The sequence below is a fragment of the Oncorhynchus tshawytscha genome, linkage group LG30, assembly GCF_018296145.1.
Source record: "Oncorhynchus tshawytscha isolate Ot180627B linkage group LG30, Otsh_v2.0, whole genome shotgun sequence".
NCBI classification, from domain to species: domain Eukaryota; kingdom Metazoa; phylum Chordata; class Actinopteri; order Salmoniformes; family Salmonidae; genus Oncorhynchus; species Oncorhynchus tshawytscha.
In genome coordinates, this window is record NC_056458.1 from 18,659,809 (window position 1) to 18,682,454 (window position 22,646).

Sequence of the window (22,646 nt, forward strand, 5' to 3'; positions counted from 1 at the left end):
GAAGTATGTTTTTTAGAACTTTTACAAATGAATTACAAATGAAAAGCTGAAATGACTTGAGTCAATAAGTATTCAAACATTTTGTTATGATAAGCCTAAATAAGTTCAGGAGTAATAATTAGTCACATAATAAATCTATTGAATTCATTTTGAACTCAGGCTGTAACACAACATGTGGAGTAAGGGGTATGAATACTTTCTGAAGGCACTGTAGCACTTGCCTCATACCCCCTGCTGAGTTGTTTTCCCACAGCTCTACCTGCCCCAGACAGACAGGGCCATAGTTCAATACACCCTCCTGTTCTTACAATCCTCTGAATTATAAAACGTATTTAGAAACTCCTTCAACCAAAGCAGCCAATAACTTAACTGAGAGGTGAACGATTAATTATACACTTTTGAGATTCTTTGACTGAATGACTTGAATCCCCTGAGGCTATCAGTATGATATAGAGGGTTTGTTATAGTCAGTCATGTTCTCAGACGTGAGTGAATAGATAAGTCATTTCTCTTTTGGCGTCAGTGGACTTTATCCTGTCCTGCGGCGTGTTGTGTGTGTGTGTGTGTGTGTGAGGAATACCCTTCTAAACATTTAGGCTGACTGACTACACACCATATCTCATTCTGTTTGCTTGATGAGGTAACCCTGAACATTTTTGTGTGTTTGAGAGAGAGAGTGAGAGAGACAGGGGCAACAACAGGCTTCTGTAGTACTGTGCCGAAGCGTTTGCCTTCGAGACAGTAACTGAATTCTTATCCAAATGATGTTTGTGTCTGTCGTAGTACTGCATGGTATATAGTTTGATAGGCTAGTGTGAGAGAAGATGTTTTGTGGTCAACAGAAAGAGACTATGTCCCAGGGACCATATCTGCTCAAACAGTAATCAGCACAACCTCAAAAGTCCAGGCTTTATTCAGCAAAAAAACTAAACAAATACAGTACAATAGACAAAACCATAATAGGTTGTTATTGGAATGGAAAAAAAACAACTCTAAACTCTTACAAAAGTCAATCATTTACATTGATAACTATACAAAATATCTAATTAATTACACTTACTGAAAATAATTTATCCTAATTGATGTAATCTAACAGAGTTCCCCAACTGGCAGCCCGCAGATTATTTTATTTGGCCTCCAAGTACTGTGCAAAACTTATTATTTTATTTTTTTGATTGTTGGACATAAAAGACTGAAAATGCCAGAAAATCAGCTCCAAGTGATTTTAATGAGGAAAATCTGTTCCAAAGTATTCCCACGGATAATTGAGCGATATGTGTGATCGTATACAAACGTAAGCAAGGTTTGCAATGATTATGTTTTATTCAAATATTATATTAGTTTGGGCAGTCAATTTGTAGTCTCCAAATGATCTGTAATTATGTTCCGGACCCCTGACCATCCACTCAAGAGAAAATTAGCCAGTGGCTAAAATTAGTTGATGATCCCTGTAATATAATACAATTATAGAATATAAATTGATATAACAATATTGTCAGTAATACAAGTATAAGTTACAGTATTACAGCATGTCTTGGCTTTGCAAGTTATTTATCATCCCTGTTCCCTAAGGCTCTCTAGTGTCATAACCATATACTATAAGAATAAGTCCCCAACAGTAGAAAATACACTGATAATAAACCGGTATGGTGATGGCACAGCTGGAAACTATCCCAGTGTGTGTGTGCGCGCGCGCGCGCATGTGTTCACCAGACCATAACAGTGCTCTCATGGCCAGCCTTCTGTTGCCCCAGCGAGGCTTGTAGTGCTGTTGGAGAAAGAGCTGTGGTCTCTTGGTAATACTCCCCCTTCCTCATCCCCTTTTGGCATCGGTAGCAGTGCAATGGCAGTACAGGGGCGTATGGTGGTATATTTGAGGTCATTTCTCCCCTCCTCCTCCTGTAGTGATGTTCGCGGTGGTGTTGGCCCAGGAGGGGAAGGTGTCCAGGTTGAACATAGCTCTACCCCAGCTGTTAATGGCCAGAGTGATGCACAGGATCCCGATGATGTTCATCACTATACCCATTTTAGCCTGTAGGAGAGAGAGGGGGTTAGAGGAGGTGGTGGTAGGTTGAGGGGATGGAGGTGATGGTGGATGAATAAGGTGTGAGGAGGAGGTTAAGGTTTCGGATTGGGTGGCAGGGTGAAATATATGTATATCAACTTGTTAGGCTAGTTGAGAACAAATTCTCATTTACAACTGCAACCTGGCCAAGATAAAACAAAGCTGTGCGATATAAACAACAACACAGAGTTACACATGGAATAAACAAACATACAGTCAATAACACAATAGAGAAAAAAGGTAGATATACAGTGTGTGCAAATGAGGTAAGATAAGGGAGGTAAGGCAATAAATAGTTAACACGGTGTCCAAAGAAGGGCCAGAAGTATACAGAATGGTGTCGTCTGTGCAGAGGTGGATCAGAGAATCACCAGCAGCAAGAGCGACATCATTGATGTATATAGAGAAAAGAGTCGTCCAGAGAATTGAACCCTGTGGCAACCCCATAGAGACTGCCAGAGGTCCGGACAACAGGCCCTCCGATTTGCCAGAGGTCCGGATTTGCCAGAGGTCCGGACAACAGGCCCTCCGGTCTGATAAGTACAGTAGGTACCTATGGTAGCCTGTCTCTCACCATGTCTGACACCTTCAGGTATCCATAAGAGAACACGATGGCATTAGGAGGCGTGGCCACAGGCAGCATGAAGGCAAAGGATGCACTGAGGGTGCAGGGTACCATCACATACAGCGGGTTCAACCCTATGGACTGGGACTGCAATAGAACACACACATATTAACCAACACACACTCGCACTTACGTACATACGAATGCATGCACATGAGCACACACGAGTACATACACAAGTAGTACTATCCTGTAATGTGGATGTGAATAGGATGAATAAGAGTGTGTATGCATGTGGCTCTGTGTGCTGGATCAGTTATCAAAGCTTCTCTTCACTGAATCAACAGAGCTGAGAGCTCTACACAGTGCTGCTACAGTCTCACTGTCTGCTCTCTAATGTGACCTATTAGCGAGAGAGTCTCTCTCTCTCTCTCTCTCTCTCTCTCTGTGTGTGTGTGTGAACCTCTTAAGTGATAGGCCTGGCTCAGATCCCCTATTGACCAACTCTATTCAGTACATTCCAATTTCATCAAGAGGAAACTTGATCCCAGAATGAGGGCGCAGAGGGAGTGTCTGTGTGAGAGGGAGGGGGAGAAAGAGAGACTGTGTATGTACCATGGAGGCGAGGATGGGCAGGAAGAGTGTAGCGGTAGCCACGTTGCTGGCACACTCAGTGAAGGTGGCGATGAGGAGACAGAGGATGACAGCGATGGCCCAGGGAGGGACGGAGCAGAGAGGCATCATCTGATCACCCAGCCACCGTGACAGACCAGACACCTAGATGGATACACACACATATTGAAGCTCACACACACACACACACACACACACACACACACACACACACACACACACACACACACACACACACACACACACACACCTCGCTGCCCTTAGCCAGTGCGAAGCCTCCTCCTAGCAACAGTACAATGCTCCAGGGCATCTTCCTCTGGGTCACCTGCCAGGTCAGCAGGGCAGGGGCGGGGCCACGGGTGGGCTGGGGCTCTGACGGGAGGAGGCACACACATGTCAAGCATTGTCTACAGCAGGGTTCACAAACTTTTTGGCCCCAGACCCCATTTTGATATCTGACAATTCTCGCAACCTAAACTATGTGAAAAAAGAAATATACTTAACAGCCAATGTTTACTTTATTTGCAGCTATGGCAGTCAATTGAATATTAGTCTGACATAATGCATCTTATCCCACCACTAAGGAGATGGGTGTGCTTGATGCATGTTGCGTCAGAGCTTCTCAAAGTCTGGGTCGACTGTGCACACCTCATCTCTGCTGTCATATCCAACCTGGATCAATATTTTGTTTTAATGCAGACGAGAGCACTGAATCTGGCTTTACACAGATATAACCTACCATGTGTTTTTGGTGCTTTCAAGGTCAAATCATGATGTCAGTGATTGGAAAGTCAGAGCTCTAAAAAGAGGCCAGAGTTCCCGAGTTGGAATTCCGAGTTGGAGTTTCAAAAAGGTTTTTCACAGTTGGAGCTCATGTCTTTCCGAGTTCCCAGTTGTCTTGAACACACTGAAGTCGGGAAGGTGGAGATTTCCGAGTTTCCAGTTGTTTTGAACACAGCATTAATGCTCAGAGGAAAAAGGCAAGGTATTCCCTTTGAGTCAGGAACCAAAACTCCTGTGTTGTGACCCGTGAATGCATTCGGTTACATAACAACTCAATCATTTGTATGATTTCACTTACCGACATGTCAACTGAGCCAGGATCACAGTCAAACGGATTGGGAAGTCCCAAAGTGCTTTTCCAAGAGTTTGAGGTGAGCAGTCATCACTCTTGTGGGACACTTACTGATGCTGTTTTCTATCACTTTCTTTTCAGTAGATGGAAAATCAACCAAACGCTACCATAAAGGCCTGATTGGTAGAGTGCTGCAGAGATGGTTGTCCTCGAAAGTCTCCCATCTCCACAGAGGAACTCTAGAGCTCTGTCAGAGTGACCATCGGGTTCTTGGTCACGTCTTTGACCAAGGCGCTTCTCCCCCAATTGCTCAGTTTGCCCGGCTCTAGGAAGAGTCTTGGTGGTTCCAAACTTCTCCCATTTAAGAATGATTGAGGGCACTGTGTTCTTGGGGACCTTCAATGCTGCAGAAATGTTTTGGTACCCTCCCCCAGATATGTGCCTCGACACAATCCTGTCTCGGAGTTCTACGGACAATTCCTTCGACCTCATGGCTTGGTTTTTGCTGTGACATGCACTGTCAACTGTGGGACCTTTTATAGACAGTGCCTTTCCAAATCAAGCCCAATCAATCAAATTTACCACAGGTGGACTCCAATCAAGTTGTAGGAACATCTCAAGGATGATCAATGGAAACAGGATGTACCTGAGTTCCATTTCGAGTCTCATAGCAAAGGGTCTGAATACTTATGTAACTAAGGTATTTCTGTTTTTTGTGTGTATCACCTGTGTCAAATCTCTGTGTTCTCCAGAAGCAGAGGTAGCGGGGGGGCTCAGAGGGCAAGACGAACAGCAGCATGGCAACAAACACCGCCACTGTGGCATCAGTCACAAACCTGGAGAGGGAGAGGTGGAGGGTTTAGGAGAGGATGGTTAGCGGTTAGGTGTTAGACTGTGTGGGGTTAGGGGGCAGCAGTGTAGGGGAATACAGGGGTTAGGAGTTGGGAAAAGGTGCAGAGGGAGGCCGGGGAGGGGCCCTCCAATCCTTTTTTGAACACTAACTAATTCTTACCCAATGGCAATGTGATGACAGAGGTGATTGACGTAAAGGACAGAGCATTTTTGATGACCTTAGCCCCAGTTTGATCCAGGATTCTGTTAGAATCAACGTCTGTTTCCATGGTGATGTGCCCATTCATAAATTGACAGACGTCACATATGCCCTATGTGTTAGGCAGGTCACATGACCAGATAAGAGAGAAGGGCATTTCCATGTAAAAGGACCCATGAGCACCAACAATGTAAAGTTCATAGGAGCGTGTCACACTGCGTGTCAAATGAAAGCTAAGAGTTTATATTTTTGAGAAATGAAGGCATATATAAATGTTATACTACCTATCGTGTTCAGCTCATAACATATTTGTTTTATCTTTCTGTCGTCTGGTGGTCAAAGCAAGACTATGAAAACAGTCTCGACAACCCCTAACCACTCTCACTCTCTGTTCTCTGTCGTTTCTCTCTCTCTCCAGGTAATGCCACCTCTCCTGGCTCTTACTGACACCCTACCACCTACCCTATTTCCATTTACTTTATCAAGCATCCTCACCCCACTGAGCACCGACCGACACCCGACGTTCATGGATGTTGAAAAGTAGTTGAAATTTGGTCAGTCCTCCCTGTCCGGACCAGATCTGAACCAATTATAGAATTCTAGAGAAAAGTACTGTATACTACAGTAGAGCACACAAGCGTAGAGTACAGTATAATGTACTGTTAGACTCTACCGTGTTGTACTGTGATATCCAAACTTGTGAAACAGACGTTTAGATTGTTTCAAGATTTGGTCTGGTCCAACCAAATGTGGTCTTGTTTGGGGGTGGAGCTCAGTACAATCAAAGCCAGTGTGTAGAATAATAGGGAAAGGGGATACCTAGTCACTTGTACAACTGAATGCACTTAACTGAAATGTGTCTTCCTCAATTAACCCAACATCTCTGAATCAGAGAGGTGCGGAGGGCTGCCATAATTGACATCCACATCTTTGGCGCCCGGGGAACAGTGGGTTAACTGCCTTGCTCAGGGACAGAACGACAGATTTTTACCTAGTCAGCTTGGGGATTCGATCCAGCAGCCTTTCGGTTACTGGTCCAACACTCTAACCACTAGGCTACCTATTTTTTAAATTTAATTTAAACATTTGACCTTTATTTAACTAGGCAAGTCAGTAATACCCAAATATGCAAAAATGTTATATAATTATATCCATAATGATGAATTCCTGTATAGTACAGATCATGTACCCATGATGTTATTCCGTTACTGAAATTGTCACCTACCATTTTTTAAATTCAAGGTGTTATGTCATAGCTGACACCCCATTCTTTCTGCAGGAGTCTTTGAATCGTAATTCGGAGCAGACATTTAAAAGGGGCAATATACAGAAGTCGCTCCACCATTTCTCAGTTTATTTGACAAAACAAACAATGTCTTGTATAGAGAATCATTGTACCATCTAAACCACTGTGAAATATATTTTACATATCCAAAAATACTGTATTTTCAGCTGTTTGAAGCTGGTGTACAAAAGCAAATGTAAAAGACAAAAATTTGACTTAAGAACGGGAAGCATACAAATAGCACACATAGAACAGATCTAACCGCTTCTTAGACTTCCTTTCAAAGAGAATGACAAATCTATAACTCACATTCTATGTGAATTTGGTGGGGTCGGCCAAAAAGTTTTTGGAAATGGTGGTCGCATAAAACACTGAGGAAGAGTTTACTGTAATTCTGTTACCAAACTTTGCATCTGCACAGGTCTTCCAGTAAATGGGTTTTTGTGAAATTTTCTGTGTAAATTGTACAAAGTAGTCTTTGAAATCAATTATTTTTGTTTGGCATACATTTGAAAGTTAATCTGAGTCAAAGCGTAATTCCGTTATCGTGGAATTGCCCAGAATGAAGTGTGTGCCTCTCCTGCCCATCGATCTGTTTGTCATAAAGAAGTGTGCTTTTGTCTCTCATTCACTAGTGAGATCACGTTTCCCGGACTCTGTGTGCTGGTTACAGCGTATGTGTGTGCAGATGAGAGTGTGTGTACGTGTACACGTGTGTGTTCCTGTGTGTCAAAGTTCAGAACACGTGTATTGATGCAACACAGATGGTTTACTCTCTGAACGACATATTTTGTCCGCCTGTGTTTGTTTTATCCTGTTCCCCGTGTCCTGACATTTGGTCAAATGGAAGGTTCTGGGACTAAAGACAACTCAGGTCACCTATCCTTCAGATCAGATCAGGCTTGTGTTACTGTGCATGTTTCTGCATATTTCCACTTGCGTGTGTGTGTGTGTCTGCGTGGTTGAGTGTGTATGGTGTGTACAGTATTTCACTGTGGTGTGTGTTACACACGGTGCTTTGGCATTGAAGACGTGGGTTGCCCATCCATCGATGAAGCCTGGGCTTCGTGTGAACCAAAGCACCACCAGCAGGATGAAGAGCCCCAGGACACTCAGCTCTCCATAAGACATGGGCCCCAGACGACGATGCTCCTCACGGATCAAATCATATGCCGCAAACTCCTTCTCTGACTGCACAGCACCACAGCCCCATGTACGCTTCAGACTGGAGAGGAGGAGTGGGAGACAGGGAGACAGGGGTGAGAGAAATGAGTGGGGGAGGAAAAGAGAAAGGGGTGAGAGAAAGATGATTTACAATAATAGGTCAGATGAGAAGCAGAGTGAGTGAGAGAGACATTACCCCTATTTGGCCTATGCAAACCTTTACAGATATCATGTCATGGTTGAACTGAGAGGGAGGAGAGAGTAGAGTTAAAATAATGCACTGTGATGCTCTGGCCAGGTGACTCACTTGAAGCCGATGAAGACGAGCTGGAGCCAGAGCCAGGCCAGCGTCAGCATCAGCAGCATGGTGGGGAAGGCAAAGGCGAACCATGAGGCAAAGTTAATGACGTCACCGTTCTGAGGGAAGAGTCTGACAGTGGGCTTCTATTAACAACATAACTTCTCAGAAATGTAAAACATCAAATGTCAGTTGATCAACATGATATGTTCTGACCCCATACCTATGTTTATAGCGACGGGATATACTGTACATGCACTAACATATGTGAGGTGTGTGTCTGTGAGAGGTACATATGTGTGTGTGTGTGTGTGGTACATACTGGCTCATCTGCCCTGTGAGGACAAGGTTGGGTCCGGTGCCAGTTAGAGTGGCAGTGCCGCCGATGCTGGCAGCGTAACACACACACAACGTCAGGCCTTTACACATCTTCATCCTCTCCTTCTCCTCCTCTTCCTCCCCAACCTGCTCCTCTGCTTCAGTCCCTTCCTTCAAGACCATGGACACCATCACTGTATACAGAGAGGAAGGAGGAGAAAATAGCACTATATATTAGAGATGTTTGGGAATCAGGACTACCAAGAGGTCACGGCCAAACTAGGCAGGCTATAGTTTTCCTGTTGCCTACAGACATTTGTCTATAATTGTCTGAAATCGCCATTTAACTGTGTTATGGTGTGTTGGTGAAAAAGCAGTGCTCCAGCCTCACCCAGACCCCAGACCCCTGCCCTGGCCTCTGCCCCCAGCCCAGTGCCCTGCACCTCACCTGGCTTCCCATCAGTCAGAGAGTTGTCCTGAGGAACTGGTTTGTCTGGGGAGTCCAGTTTATCTTCTGAGGCTAGTTTCTCCAGTGGGATGTGATTGTCCTGGATCATAAGTGTGTCCTGTGGGGTCGAACTGTTCTCCAGATTTTCCTCAGGAGTCGTACCATTCTCCTGGCTCTGAGGGGTGGGCAGGGGGTTCTCCCCCTTTCGTGGGCCGTTGAGCTGCTCCAGGACGGCCTGGACAATGGGGACCATCATAGCTGTGGTGGCTGTGTTACTGATCCACATGGACAGGAAGGCTGTCACACCCATGAACCCTAGCATCAGACTGGTGGGGACAGCGGAGGAGGGGAGGGTGTATCAGAGTCAGAAAAGAAAATAGGAAGTGGAGAAGGAGGAAAGCATGCTAGGCTTTAGCTCAGTGGGCTGACAATCTTGATTTGATACTTGAACAACTGATAGACAGACACCTGTGATTTGCTACTCACAGGGCAGGCCGCATCCCCACAACGAGTAGAACTCTGAGGGCGATGCGCTTGTGAAGATTCCACTTCTCCACGGCAACAGCCATCATTAGCCCGCCAACAAACAGCATGTTGGTGTCCTTCAGGTACTGCATACACACCTGATACACACACGTGAGAGATTGTCTTTGAGTGTGAGCATGTGTGTTTGTGCGTGTGTGAGGGAAGCGTACCTGCTTGGACTCCATGATGCCAAACAAAGGGAAGAGGACAGCGGGCAGGAGAGCAGTCACAGCCAGCGGCAGTACCTCAGTACACCAGTACACTGCCATCAGGGCTATCACATAGGCACAGCCTGCCTCCTGCAGCACACACATTTACAATACATGATTTAGATGCATATAGATGTACAGAGAACCCAAATATCCTAGAGGTCAAAAGGACAAACACCCACACACACATGAAAACACGGTGTTCTGTGTGTCTGATAGTGCCATTGTATCAATATTGATCTGTGATGTGAATTTGTGAATCTCAAGTAATGTAAACTTGAACTTCAACACCCTATGGTGTGATGAGGAAAATTTTCCTTAGTCTTCAATGCCTTGGTACTGAAACACTGAGCTTACAAGAATATAAGACCTCCTGGGGCAGGTCAGGCTTTATGTCACTCTCACAAGAGTAGATTACTAAGTGGGAGTAATACCTACAATTGGTCTACGGTCTGTCAGCACAGCAGGAGAAAGCATGGTCAGGTGTCAATAACACACTCTCTCCGAAACCAAAAGTCTTTGCTATGTGTATTTTTCTGGTATGTTAATATTTATATTTAAAGGGTCCAGCTGGGCCTTCTACTTTAGTTACATACTGGATGGCACATGCTGTGGAGACCCATGAGATCCAGTTGCCAGGGTTACCCGGTCAATCAGTGTGGCATCTGGGATGTTTTTTCAGATTCTACATATCTCAATGGATACTTCTGGGAATCACCGACTATATCAACACTGACGGATAGTTATCATGGTTCATCAGCACTGGGTACAGACATGGTCAGATTAATACTGCAATTGAGAAAATTCTAAACAAATTGAGACATGACCTCTTTCAAGGTCAGTCTCGCAAAAATAAACATTCTTGCGTTCTAACTACCCGCTATTCAAAATGATCTGAACAAATGAAGGGAATCGTTCACAAACATTGGCACATTCTAAGATCCGATGATAGTATCGGTAATGTGTTTTCAGACCTTCCCTTGGGCGTATTCTCGCGGGGCAGAAAACTCAGAGATCAATTGGTAAACTCTGATTTACCACCCCATGATATCCCTGCACAACGTGTATTTGCGCCCCTATTGGATGGAAATTACAAGTGTAATGGCTGTGCTCAATGCAATGGCACTTATAAATGTAGATCCTTCAAACACCCCCAAACAGGGAAACAGATCCCAATCAAAGGTGTTATAATGTGCTCCACTAAGGCAGTTATTTATATATAACTTGTCCTTGAGGTAAAAATTATGTGGGTAAAACAAAGCATGAATTAAAAGTATGCATCTCGGAGCTTTGTAGCACCATTAAGTGCAAAAACTTACCCAGTTGCGGCCCACTTTTTGGAAGCAAATAACTCGATTTCGTCTCTACGTTATATTGGCATCGAACATGTCACCCTCCCTAGGAGAGGGGGTGACCTCAACAATGTATTGTTAAAACGAGAGGCTGCCTGGATCTTTAATTTAAAGACTCTTGCGCCCTTCGGTCTCAACGTAGACTTTAATCTGAAGCCATTCTTGTGATTATTGTGATTTTGCTGTTGTAAATGTTTGTAGGCTTATGTAGCCAAATTGTATCTATGATCGTAGCCTATCCATTTATGTTTTTTTGTATGCTATTTTAATATATGAGAATTGACCAATGATATCAGGCCACACCCGGCCATGATTACAGACACCTGTGTGTGTCTTCTGACACTATATAAATGAGTCATCCTGCAGTGTTTGTCATTATACCCTGATGAAGACAGCTTGTCTGTTGAAACGTTAGACATAACATTTTTCCATCTGAGCTCCTAGAGTGTGCGGCTCTCCTTAATTATTTTAAGCATTCCACTCCGCTAGCCAGCACCTCGCCTAAATAGGTGTGCGTGTATTTCGCGTCTAGATTTTAGTATTTTAACCTGTGTCATGTCTGGTGGGGATAGACAAAAATCAATATGCACATGAGGAGGCACACAGACGCAAGCGCGGAGCCGGTTGGGTCAGCATGTTAAAGAGCGGAATTTCCATTTTCTGAATTTCCAGAATAGAACGAAGTTAATCTCGTACAAGACCGAGTCAATGGCTATGGAGAAGCCGTAATCATACGGCGGTGATGGTGAGGCGCCGGTGAAACACCTTGAATGGAGAGAACTGTGCTGCCTGCCACTGGAGGACCTGGTCATCTTCCCTTGTTGACAAACCCCCTCCCTCTGCTCAAGCTATGTGGATCCCTCTTGACGGTCTCCCCATCTTTTGGAGGATTGAAACACCCAAAACGTTCAACTCTAGGTGACAATTGTTGTAGTCCAGACCTACTCTCTGTTCTGTAACTACATCTTTCATTTGATCATTGTTTATTTTTATTTTCAAGACTTTGAGATTATTTCTGTAATGAAAAGCACTATAGAAGCTGAATAAATTATAATTGTTATTATTATGAGTCTGAGAGAACATTTTTGCAGTTAAAGCAAATTAATTAATTATAAATCTTTTTTTTGATGTGTTCATATGCTATCGGGGGCCCGACCTCCGAGGGGGACCCAATGCCCCCCACCCCTCGGGTGCTACGCCAGTGTGTGCGTGGGGAAATTAGAACTATAGCAATACATGTTTTTGCCAAAATCAGCATGCGTCAGGTGCACAAAATAATTCTGATTTAATATATGAAATATCTAACAAGACGATAGACTACTAGTAGGCTGCAAGTGAAATATTTTAAATCATCATTCAGATAGCCTACTCTTTGTGTCGAAAGAGTAGTTCTAGATGAGGTCAAAAGGAGGTAGGGACCCCTGGAATAAGTCTATTCGACAACTTTGGCGCATACCGTGGTTCCGATCAGCAGAGGTAGTGGGAGGAGGAGGAACGGTGTGCAGAACAGAATCACCCCATCCTTGAACATCCACATCGCCTGGAGCGAGGACACCATCCTCTCCCGGTCAGAGAATACAGAGAATTACAGTTGCGCACGTCGGGACTCACTCCGGAAAAAAGCAAAAATGATGAGTGAAAGGGTGAGCGAACTCCGATACCTCCAGCTTTACACTGGATACAGGACTGCACATGACATCTCTCTCGCGCTCTCTCTCTCTCTCTCTCTCTGTGTCTGTGTTTGTGTGTGTGTGAGACAGAGAGTCAACACTTGTGTGGCATTCATACTTAAATATTAACTTTTTTAATGCGTTTACTCACACACTGTAGTCCTGGTGCAAGTTTATCTTAAACTCTTAGAATGTTTTTTTTTAAAGTCATATTGTGCACTTAACATTTTTTAAACTTCATTTAGATTTTTAAAGATTGAATTTGAATCTGTTCATTGATGCAGCTTTGTTAGGATTTATCACAATTGGTGAATTTCTCACAAGAAAGTGACATATTAAGACTAGCAGGCAGTGATTTGTTTTGGACACCCATGTAATTCAAATCCTGTCATACCACATTGGCGTTTGGATGGCGGTGTGAGAGAGCGAGAAGGTATAAACTGAGATCGACATAAGGGGACAGATAGTTGGGATTTCCTTGGAACAGCAGTGAGTGCTGGCAAACCAACCTTTCTTTGGGAGTAAAGTTACATTCCCCATCTCACACACACACACACACACAGTGTGCTACAGCTGCACCATTGAGAGCATCTTGACTGGTTGCATCACCATCTGGTATGGCAACTGCTTGGCATCCAACTGCAAGGTGGTGTCAGAGGAAGGCCCTAAAAATTGTTAGACTGCAGCGAGACAAGTCATAGACTGTTCTCTCTGCTACTGCACGGCAAGCGGTACCAGTGCACCAGGTCTGGAACCAACAGGACCCTGAACAGCTTCTACCCCCAAGCTATAAGACTGCTTAATATTGAACTAAATAGCTACCTATCTGCATTTACCAGCTGCATTTACCAACTCTTTTGACATGTCACATAAGCTGCTGTTACTACTTATCTATCCTGTTGCCTAGTCACTTTACCCCTACATATCTACCTACCCTGCACATCGACTCGGTACTGGTAACCCCTGTAAATATCCAAGTTATTGTTACTCACTGTGTATTTTTCCTCGTGTTATTATTTGTCTATTTTCTCTCTGTATTGTTGGGAAGGGCCTTGTAAGTAAGCATTACACTGTTAGTCTACACCTGTTGTTTATGAAGCATGTGACAAATACAATTTGATTGATTGATTGACACACATCAGACCGGGGTTCAAATGTGTATTTGATTTTTTTAAAAGTATGTCCCGTATCAAATAATATCCTACAAATAGCCTACTATTTGAAAGTATTTTTAAATACTTATTTCAATTACTATTTTCAAATACCTGGGTTAATACCCGAGTCAGTATAATTTTGTATTTTGAAATACATGCCAATACTTTCTAAGTGTATTTCCAAATGCATTCCAATATTCAACATTTAAAATATCTGAATTTTTACTTCGAAATGCATATGAAAGTAATTGAGATATTTAAAATATAATTTCAACTCCGGTCTGACACACACACACACACACAAACAATTTGACTTCAGATCCTACACTGCCACCGTATGGCAATTTTTTTGTTTACTGACACTCAGTCCTTAACATGATCCCTCCCTTCAAATAGCCCAGATGTTCTGAGAAATTAGAGTTAAAACACAGAAATGCACAAATATGAAATCTGATTGTTTTGCTTAAATTTGATTGGAACATGGAGGACCACTTGCAGGTCATTCTTTATACAAAATATGTGGGGGCCAATCATCTTCCATTCCCGCGTTTCAGGACCAGGGTTTACATGTGGATAAGGCTACATCCAGGCTACTTGTTCTGATTGCAAGTAAAGGTCAAAAATCAGTTATGCAGACAGTCTATGCTTCTCCTACCTGTACACATAACACAATCCATCGGCTCGTGAGGTAAGGTGGGGGCTGTGAATGGGGTCCTTTTATGCTTCCCTAATGGGAGGCAGTAAACAAACAGTCACCGCAAAACAACCCAAAGGGGCTGAGTAGGTGATGCCCTGATTCACAGGTGCATTGTGGGTTTGCAATGTTAGTGCCAAGTTCTTGCATCGGCGTAGGGCTGGAATGGGGCAGTCCATGCAAGAAAAACAATATCTCCCACCGCCTACTCTATTTTACCTAAAGGGCTAGAGACGGAGGACTAGAATTATGCCCAAAATCATGTTATATCAACTCTGATTCATATAGAAACATTATACAGTGCTTATTCTGGGTTTCCTCCATTAGGGCCAATAGAGGGAGCCACAGTGCTGTAATGCTAAAGGTCATACGTGTTAATGTTGTAACATATCAGCTGTCATGGTCACAGCCACTTCAGTGGGCAGACATTTGAAAGTTGACACTATCGTAGAGCTATCTGTGAGGGTTTCCAAACTCTTTCTAGGAAAATGTGTTTGTAGGTCAGCAAAAAATATCACAATCCAAACGGCAACCCCCATCCTCCTCTGAGAAAAATAGAAAAACATAGAGGTCCTTACTAGACGGTAGATATTACAATTCTGATGGACATTTAAAAAATGCATATTTCATCCTCCCTAAGGGATACCACTGATCTGATGAGAGCAGAAAGGTGAACATATTGTGCTACTGGCAACTTTTACATTTATTACACCTGTTAAATGTTTCAGATGAGTGACATTTCTATGGAATGAGGGGAGGAAGGCTCTTATGAAGGCAGGTTTGACCTGTGGGTCACATATCTACATATTTACATTTTCTGGTTGTGTAGTGGCTCTGCTGAATCAATTCAGAGTTGAACATTAACTGAGCAATGAGGGGGCTGACAGTAGAGTACTGGGCACTACAGGATCCAGCTAGGGGAACACTCACCGTGCCTGTCTGACTCTCTATCTGTCTATATCCTAATCCTGTTTGCCTATATCACCTATCCCCTGACCAAACATCGGCTGGGTAAGTTTTCTCCACCTCAATTCACTTGGAAGGGATAGTATCTGATGTAGGGGAGTCAGTAGGTTTTTTGACACAGTGCATGAAACCATATAATTCTAGTAGAGTAAGTGCTCTTTATTTAAAGCTATTTGGAACATGATTTAGATGTATGGCTGTAGCTATTAGTTTACTAGTGATATAAGAATAGCACAAACTGTTTAAAGTCAATTTGAATCTTTAAAAACAGACTAAAGAGCCCTTTGTAAATGTAAATGTACACTCAAATCACCAATCAAGACATCACTACTACCACTATTTCTACTACGTCTATGAATGCTAATGATTCTAAGTAGAGTCATATACATATATATATATATATAAACACGAATACTACCATTGCATCCATAGAGAACCCATTGCAGTCGTGAGGCCAGTGTTTGCTGTTTGTGGACTTTAGCAGTGAAACAGAAACCTTTGGCCCTCTGACAAACAGTTGATCCCAGAGCAAAACACCACACTTCTCTACAGTGTAGAACCAGGCCTAAAGCAATGCCACACGGACCACTATCCAAGCAATCATGCTTTTGATTGGCTCTCATTTCCTCTCAACCTATCAGTGTTCGCTGGTGTTGCCATGTCCAGCAGTAATATGTACTCTTTTATTTGCTCTGTAAAAGTGAGGGGTTCAGTAATTCTTATGCATTGATAATCACTGTTATTGAATCTTAATTATTTAAGTTATTGGCTGTGTTCTAGAGGATCAAAACCATAATGTATCATGGGCAAATTGTGACTGACTGATCTACAAATAATAACGAGTAGTTATTTATGATGCAAGGTTTTTTGTCGGAAGTCGCTTGTACTGTCGAATGCAATGTCGAACAAGCCCATAGTGACAGGGTAGGAACCATAGTTTCAGTTCATGTTTCCCAGGGGACTCTAATTGGTGTTAAACATGTGAAATGTATAAAAGCAGAGATACTGTACAGTATATGATGACGAGACGGTCTTGTCTCCGCCCTAATAATGGGCGTTGTTGTCCCAAAGGTGGGAAGGCATATGGTCTGCATATCGCTGTATTCCCAAGTACACAGATTTTAACGGGAGTGGACCATCTCGCTTCGCCTCTTCCTCTCTGATAAAAGCACCCCATAGTCCTTTTCAGGGGTGTATTTATTACAGAAACCCTTTACCGTTTTAAAAACCAAACAAAAGCAAACAGAGCAAACGGAACAAAACGGGGAGGGACCTACCTATATTTGTCCAATAGAAAATCCTGTTTTTGTTGCAAAACATTTTCGCTTCAGAGTAAATCGTTTCTGTTGCAAAATGTTTTGCAACAGACTAAATGTTTTGCATCAGAATCCATTGGGAGAATTCCAATTGGATTGCTCGCCTCCTCTCCTCCAGCTGGGGAGAGGAAACAAATGCGTTTTTATTAAATGAGACTCTCCATTTCTACTCTTTCGCATCACCAGGCAAATTATATTTACAGGGGTGGAATCCTAAAATGTGTAAAGTGATCAAAATGAATTTAGCTTTGAAAGATAAAAGGATAAGTAGCATATTGTTTTCTAAAAGTGTGCAGGCTTTACTCCTTTAAGAAAAGATCTGATTCAAAGGGGTGTGGTGTATTTTAAAACACTTCCATGCTACCTGCTGTGAGGATATTCCTGTAAATCCTCTGTCAAAGTAGGTGATCGAAGAGGGGAGCAGACACTTGTTTTTGCCTACTAAAGAATTAAAAAAGGACAGACTTTTGCCCAATTGACAATCTCCCAGAGTGTGTGCACAGGTTGTGCAGCGTCGTTGCTGTCTAGCTTTATTTCTATGAGGAACCATTTTGTGAACATGCTCATGCTGTCTGTGAAGAAATGTTTGGGGTGTGGTCCATTGTTCTCAAAAGTTGTTTCCAGTTGATTTGTGTTGGGAGAGGCTTTGCTCGCTTCTGGGTCCAAGCACTGTTGCTAGCGCCCTCCCTTACGGAAAGTATTGGTTGTCACTGTTTTTTGGTCACTGTGTGTAGCCTAACTAGGTCAATTTAGTCCTGTGAAATCACTGTTGCACTTTAGAAGGAACTGAGATCTAACCAGCCTTTTGTGTTCATGTCAAAGTATTTTGTATGTGTATCTATTTCTATACAAACAAACCTTAGTCATTTAATAAACCTTTTACATCTGCCTCAGACTATTTCCCTTAAATGGTCCTAGATAGAACCTGTATCTTTGAATATATGTTATATTATTGTACAGGTTTCTTTGTTCTGTATTGCAGGCTAGCTGTTGGGATATGAAGCTGCATCTGCCTGTACTCTTGCTGCTCTGCCTCTGTTGGCTGGGACTGACTGTAAGAGGGCCAACCATAACCTCACCCCAAAACAAATTAACCTTCCTTAAATTAGAAAAGTATTGACTACAAGACTTTTAAAGCACCCTACCCTAGTTTCTCAGTCTAACCCCTAGTCTCTCTCTCTCTCTCTCTCTCTCTCTCTCAGGATGAGACTGGTACGGTAGCTACTGAGTACCACTCTTGCGGGGAGCAGGTGCTCAGCCAGGAGGCCCGGTGGTCAGTAGGGGGTGCTGTAGAGAGACTGGGCAGGCAGCTACTGGACAGCCTGCAGACAGGGCCAGAGCAGCCCAACGTCATCATATCACCCCTCAGCGTGGCCCTTGCACTAGCACAGCTCACACTGGGTGAGGCACATGTGTGTGTGTGTGAGAGAGAGAGAGAGACATGTATAATGTCAAGAGTGAGTATGTATCTGTGAGATTGTAAGTGTATGTCTGCTTATGACTGTTAACTTTTGTCTCAAAGAATTAATGTAATCAAAACATGGTCATTGCCTCCTTGTGATGCCCCTATCAGGAGCTCGTAACGAGACACAGAAGTTGCTGCTAAGTTCTCTACACGCCCACACTGTGCCCTGCTACCATGAATCCCTGGGCAGCCTGCTCCAACACCTCACCAACACCTCCCTACAGGTGGCTACACGCATGTACCTGCGCCCAGGTGAGTGAGTGAGAGTGTGTGTGTGTGTTTATGTGTATATTTCAGTGTTGTAGCTCTGTGCCGGAAAATGGCAGTCTACTGACATAATTATAAAGCTCATCCATTCAACTGCCTTTGGTAATACAGTAAAGGTCTGACAATGTTTTGGATTCTTTTGGTGTATATTTATGTGTTTATATATTTGTTTCTCTCTTTCTCTCTTAGAGTTTGAGGTGTACCAGTCCTTTGTTACAGAATCCATGCGTAGCTACAAATCAGAGCCTGCCCCCTTGATCTCAGTAGAAGATGTCAACCAATGGGTGGAAGACGCCACCAAAGGTCACATGACCAATTTCCTGACCAGTATTCCGCATGATGTGGTGCTCATGCTGATCAATGCTGTGCATTTCAAAGGTAAGCCCTTTCACTCCTTGTTTAAAATAATGTCTTTGACGTTTTGTATACAAGTGTCTACTTTTTACAATTGTGTGGCTTGTTCTCCTGTTGTCACTGGTAGGTGAGTGGGAGGCTCGCTTCGACCCTCAGCTCACACAGAAGGATGTCTTCTACCTGGACAATAAGAACTTTGTCCATGTAGACATGATGCGGTCAGCCAAGTATCCACTGAGCCTGTTAGAAGATGGGGAGCTTGGGGCTCAGGTGAGCTGGGCTAGCTGTATCTGTTCTGTTGTCTGCTTCTGTCTCCATCCTCCCTTTCTATCTTTTCACACACCACAGTTTCTACTCGAGACTTGTGTTGAAAAGTAGACAGTAAAACGTATTGTTTTCTCCACCACTCTCTTACCTCCATTCTCTTTCTCTCAATCTCTCTACGGTGCAGTTGGTGCAGTCTCCCTCTCTAAAATGTTTCTCTCCACACCCCTTCTATGTTTGCAGGTTGCACGTTTTCCATTTAAGGGAAACACCAGCTTTCTGGTAGTGATGCCGTTGCCAGGAAGAGGAAACGTGTCATCACTGGTGGCCAAGCTGAATATCTCTGACCTGTACAGACGTCTACCTCAGGAGAGGACCATGCAGGTCCAACTGCCCAAGTTCACCCTGCAGTACCGCCAAGAGCTACAGGAGGCGCTGACCAGCATGGGTGAGAACAGAAGTAGTGTCAGAAATGACCAAGGGCAACAGCACTAGGTCTGGGAATCATGTCTGGTTCTCTTGGCCAATTCTGAGAAGGTGCTTTTCGAGACAGACAACTCTTCCAACAAATCACTTGTTTTGGTAGGTGGGGTTTAAAAAGAATCCCCTCAGAAATATGACGGACACACACAATGTGGATGCAGATAGCTAGGGTAATTTGAGCCACATCCAGTCAGGGGTTTTAAGCTTGTAATGCTAACGTCATGGCGCATGCAAACTACTCACTTGTGAAATACACAAATTGAAAATATCCTCCTCCAGGTCCATCTAGCTAGCTACACTCTTTCCTCTCTGCCAAACTGACGTTGGTCCTAGTACAGACTTGTATGCTGGAACATTGGTACGTTCTGGGAGGCAACCCATCTGTCTAGAAACTAGCACAGAAAGTTAAATGGTTTTGGCCAGGAATTTTTCCTCTGTCAGATCACGTGGTCTGGAAAAACTTGAGTCATAGTTTAAGCCCTAGTCATAGTTTAAGTGAGCTATAAACGGACAGGCAGGGCCAGCCCTAGCCTTTTGGGGGCCCTAAGCATTAGCTATCTAGTGTCAGCTTGCTGGCTGAACCAGTCTGAAACCAATCCAGATGAAACGAAAGGCAGGGATGCTACCGTATGGCCAAACAAGCTTGGACTAGGCTGCTCGCTGGAACACGTTTGCTCAGGTGGTCGAGCATGGTTTGCCATAGTAGTCGGTAGCTAACGAGAGCAGAATGATTTTCAGAATTAGGAACTAGTGTTAGGTGGCTGGGCTAGATTTTTAGAGATGAGTTCCACGCCATCTACAAGAGATCGGTTGAGGGACGTACATCACGTAGGAGTGAAGCCTTCTGATGTGAGACAATGGGGCCCCCCTACCTCGCGGGCAAAACAGTATAGTGGTCCCCTTCTTGACGGCGAAGAGGACATTTTTAGGTTTAAAGTACAATTTCAGCAATTCCACACATCTGTATTTTTCCCTGGGGTGGAGAGAAAATGTAACAATTTTGTGACAAATTTCATGCAATTTTACTCGTTTTGCCATGTGGCTGAGAGAGATTTGTGCAGTTTAAAGCAAATTTCCTGTAATTCTACACATTTTTATTTATTCCATGTTAAATATGATATCTGATTGAGAGTGACAAACAAAATCAATGGGGACCCCCCTGGAGTTCATGGCCCCTGGGCATGTGCCCTGTCAGTATACAGCCATGATTACTACAAGTTTAGATAGCTGACTAATTTACCAACCTAAAAATGATTAACTGACATGTCTTATTAAGTGACTCAGTGACTGACCTATCAAGCAAAAAACTGCTGAGGCACAACTAAATGTAGAAATAGCATGTTGTGTATTCTACTATTCTGTCAATCAAAATCTCTCTGGTGTCTCTCTCTCTCAGGTCTGGGCTCTTTGTTCTCTAGTCCTAATCTGTCCGGTGTCTCAGCGGTTCCTCTGCAGGTGTCCAGCATGCGTCACGCCTGCGGGGTGGAGTTGAGTGAGGAGGGGGCCGAAGCATCTGCAGCCACCTCCATCACCATCATGCGCTCTGTTCCCATCTTTTCTGTAAACTCCCCTTTCCTGTTCGCCCTGGTAGACCACGCCTCCCTCGCTCCAATCTTCCTGGGCACCGTCACTAACCCAGCCCCTGACGCCAGCCCCATTCAGATCGACAGTCCCCTCGGCGATGATCCCAATGGCAACAGGACCCAAAGTGACAGCTCTCATAGCAACAGCAATGTACAGAACGATGGTCCCCATAGTAACAACAACGTACAGAGCGACAGTCCCCATAGCAGTAACAACGTACAGAGTGACCAGCCACAAAGTGAGAGAATGCAGTGTGGCGTCCCTGTCGGGGGGGAGGAGCAACAACAGCCCCTGAATGAAGTAGAGGGAAACCCCAATGCCCAGGTGGAGGGGCAAGGATCTAGTTCCTGTGCCAATCCCTCTCATACAGTTCCTTCCTAAACCAACACTGATGCCCAGCTTGCCCCAACCAATCTCTCACTGTTCTGTCCTGAGCAACACTGATGCCCAGCTTGCCCCAACCCATCTCTCACTGTTCTGTCCTGAGCAACACTGATGCCCAGCTTGCCCTAACCCATCTCTCACTGTTATGTCCTGAGCAACACTGATGCCCAGCTTGCCCCAACCCATCTCTCACTGTTCTGTCCTGAGCAACACTGATGCCCAGCTTGCCCTAACCCATCTCTCACTGTTCTGTCCTGAGCAACACTGATGCCCAGCTTGCCCCAACCCATCTCTCACTGTTCTGTCCTGAGCAACACTGATGCCCAGCTTGCCCCAACCCATCTCTCACTGTTCTGTCCTGAGCAACACTGATGCCCAGCTTGCCCCAACCCATCTCTCACTGTTCTGTCCTGAGCAACACTGATGCCCAGCTTGCCCCAACGCATCTCCCACTGTTCTGTCCTGTCCTGAGCAACACTGATGCCCAGCTTGCCCCAAACCATCTCTCACTGTTCTGTCCTGAGCAACACTGCCTGACCAGCTGGTCTCATATGGAGCCCAGCCCTCACATAGCAAAACCCTATCCCAATCTATTGGCCCAGTTCCCAGTCCAGAATCAACAACAGCCCCTACCCCTAGACACCCGACAACTTCTCACAGTCCCTCCCCTCCCCAGTGAATGCCCCTGATTACAACCCAATGATTTAGGAGAGACCATGGACCTGTCCTATACTACACTGTGTGTGCAGATTAACACTCAAATGTGTTTTTTTACACTTGGCTGTGCACTGTCTGTCTTACAGTATTTGTGTTTTGTTTTGATGTCTTACTTTTTGATGATTCTCACCTCTGGTATTGATTAAAGAAATGAAGTCTCAATGTTTTAGTGAATGGTGGATGTGGTCATGTGAATGAGCAGGACTGGATTTTTTTATATAACAACAGGGGAGTCTATTTCATTTTCAATGGATTTAGATTTAGGCTTATACCTCACAACCTATAATTTAACTATTTTCTCCAGCACATTCATGCAATTAAAAACGGACTTATTTAAGAT

At 44.0% G+C, this 22,646-nt stretch overlaps 2 protein-coding genes across 8 annotated transcripts; one reads left to right on the top strand and one right to left on the bottom strand.

The window, feature by feature from the left end:
- Positions 1–897: 897 nt before the first annotated feature.
- Positions 898–12,564, bottom strand: LOC112228604 (solute carrier family 13 member 5). Of its 4 annotated transcripts, XM_024394062.2 has the most exons (12): positions 12,445–12,564; positions 9,598–9,726; positions 9,389–9,525; positions 8,903–9,228; positions 8,459–8,648; positions 8,146–8,268; positions 7,687–7,899; positions 5,065–5,174; positions 3,514–3,635; positions 3,246–3,407; positions 2,640–2,777; positions 898–2,032 (listed from the first exon to the last, which is right to left on the bottom strand). In XM_024394062.2, the coding sequence occupies exons 1-12, from the start codon at positions 12,544–12,546 to the stop codon at positions 1,880–1,882; spliced, it is 1,905 nt and encodes a 634-aa protein (XP_024249830.1). In that variant the 5' UTR covers positions 12,547–12,564; the 3' UTR covers positions 898–1,879. The 4 variants fall into 4 exon arrangements, with proteins under 4 accessions (XP_024249830.1, XP_024249829.1, XP_024249833.1 ...); XM_024394061.2 differs by having other exon boundaries at positions 9,389–9,726; XM_024394065.2 differs by lacking the exon at positions 9,598–9,726 and having other exon boundaries at positions 12,445–12,546.
- LOC112228605 (alpha-2-antiplasmin) lies at positions 12,500–22,468 on the top strand. 4 transcript variants are annotated; one of them, XM_024394066.2, is made up of 8 exons: positions 12,500–12,631; positions 17,771–17,842; positions 17,991–18,189; positions 18,362–18,505; positions 18,710–18,898; positions 19,002–19,144; positions 19,382–19,586; positions 21,018–22,468. In XM_024394066.2, exons 1-8 carry the CDS (start codon positions 12,617–12,619, stop codon positions 21,584–21,586), a joined length of 1,536 nt encoding a protein of 511 aa, XP_024249834.1. In that variant the 5' UTR covers positions 12,500–12,616; the 3' UTR covers positions 21,587–22,468. The 4 variants fall into 4 exon arrangements, with proteins under 4 accessions (XP_024249834.1, XP_024249836.1, XP_024249837.1 ...); XM_024394068.2 differs by lacking the exon at positions 12,500–12,631 and adding an exon at positions 15,382–15,517; XM_024394069.2 differs by lacking the exon at positions 12,500–12,631 and adding an exon at positions 17,117–17,188.
- Positions 22,469–22,646: the final 178 nt, after the last annotated feature.

Coding starts and splice junctions, on each gene's coding strand:
- LOC112228604 (XM_024394061.2), bottom strand. CDS start 12,546: ATGGTGTCCTCGCTCCAGGCGATGTGGATGTTCAAGGATGGGGTGATT. Junction 8,649..8,902: donor TCTGACTGATGGGAAGCCAG/GTGAGGTGCAGG, acceptor CTCTGTATACAG/TGATGGTGTCCATGGTCTTG. Junction 2,033..2,639: donor ACCTGAAGGTGTCAGACATG/GTGAGAGACAGG, acceptor TCTCTCCTACAG/GCTAAAATGGGTATAGTGAT.
- LOC112228605 (XM_024394066.2), top strand. Junction 18,899..19,001: donor CAATGCTGTGCATTTCAAAG/GTAAGCCCTTTC, acceptor TGTCACTGGTAG/GTGAGTGGGAGGCTCGCTTC. Junction 19,145..19,381: donor ATGGGGAGCTTGGGGCTCAG/GTGAGCTGGGCT, acceptor CTATGTTTGCAG/GTTGCACGTTTTCCATTTAA.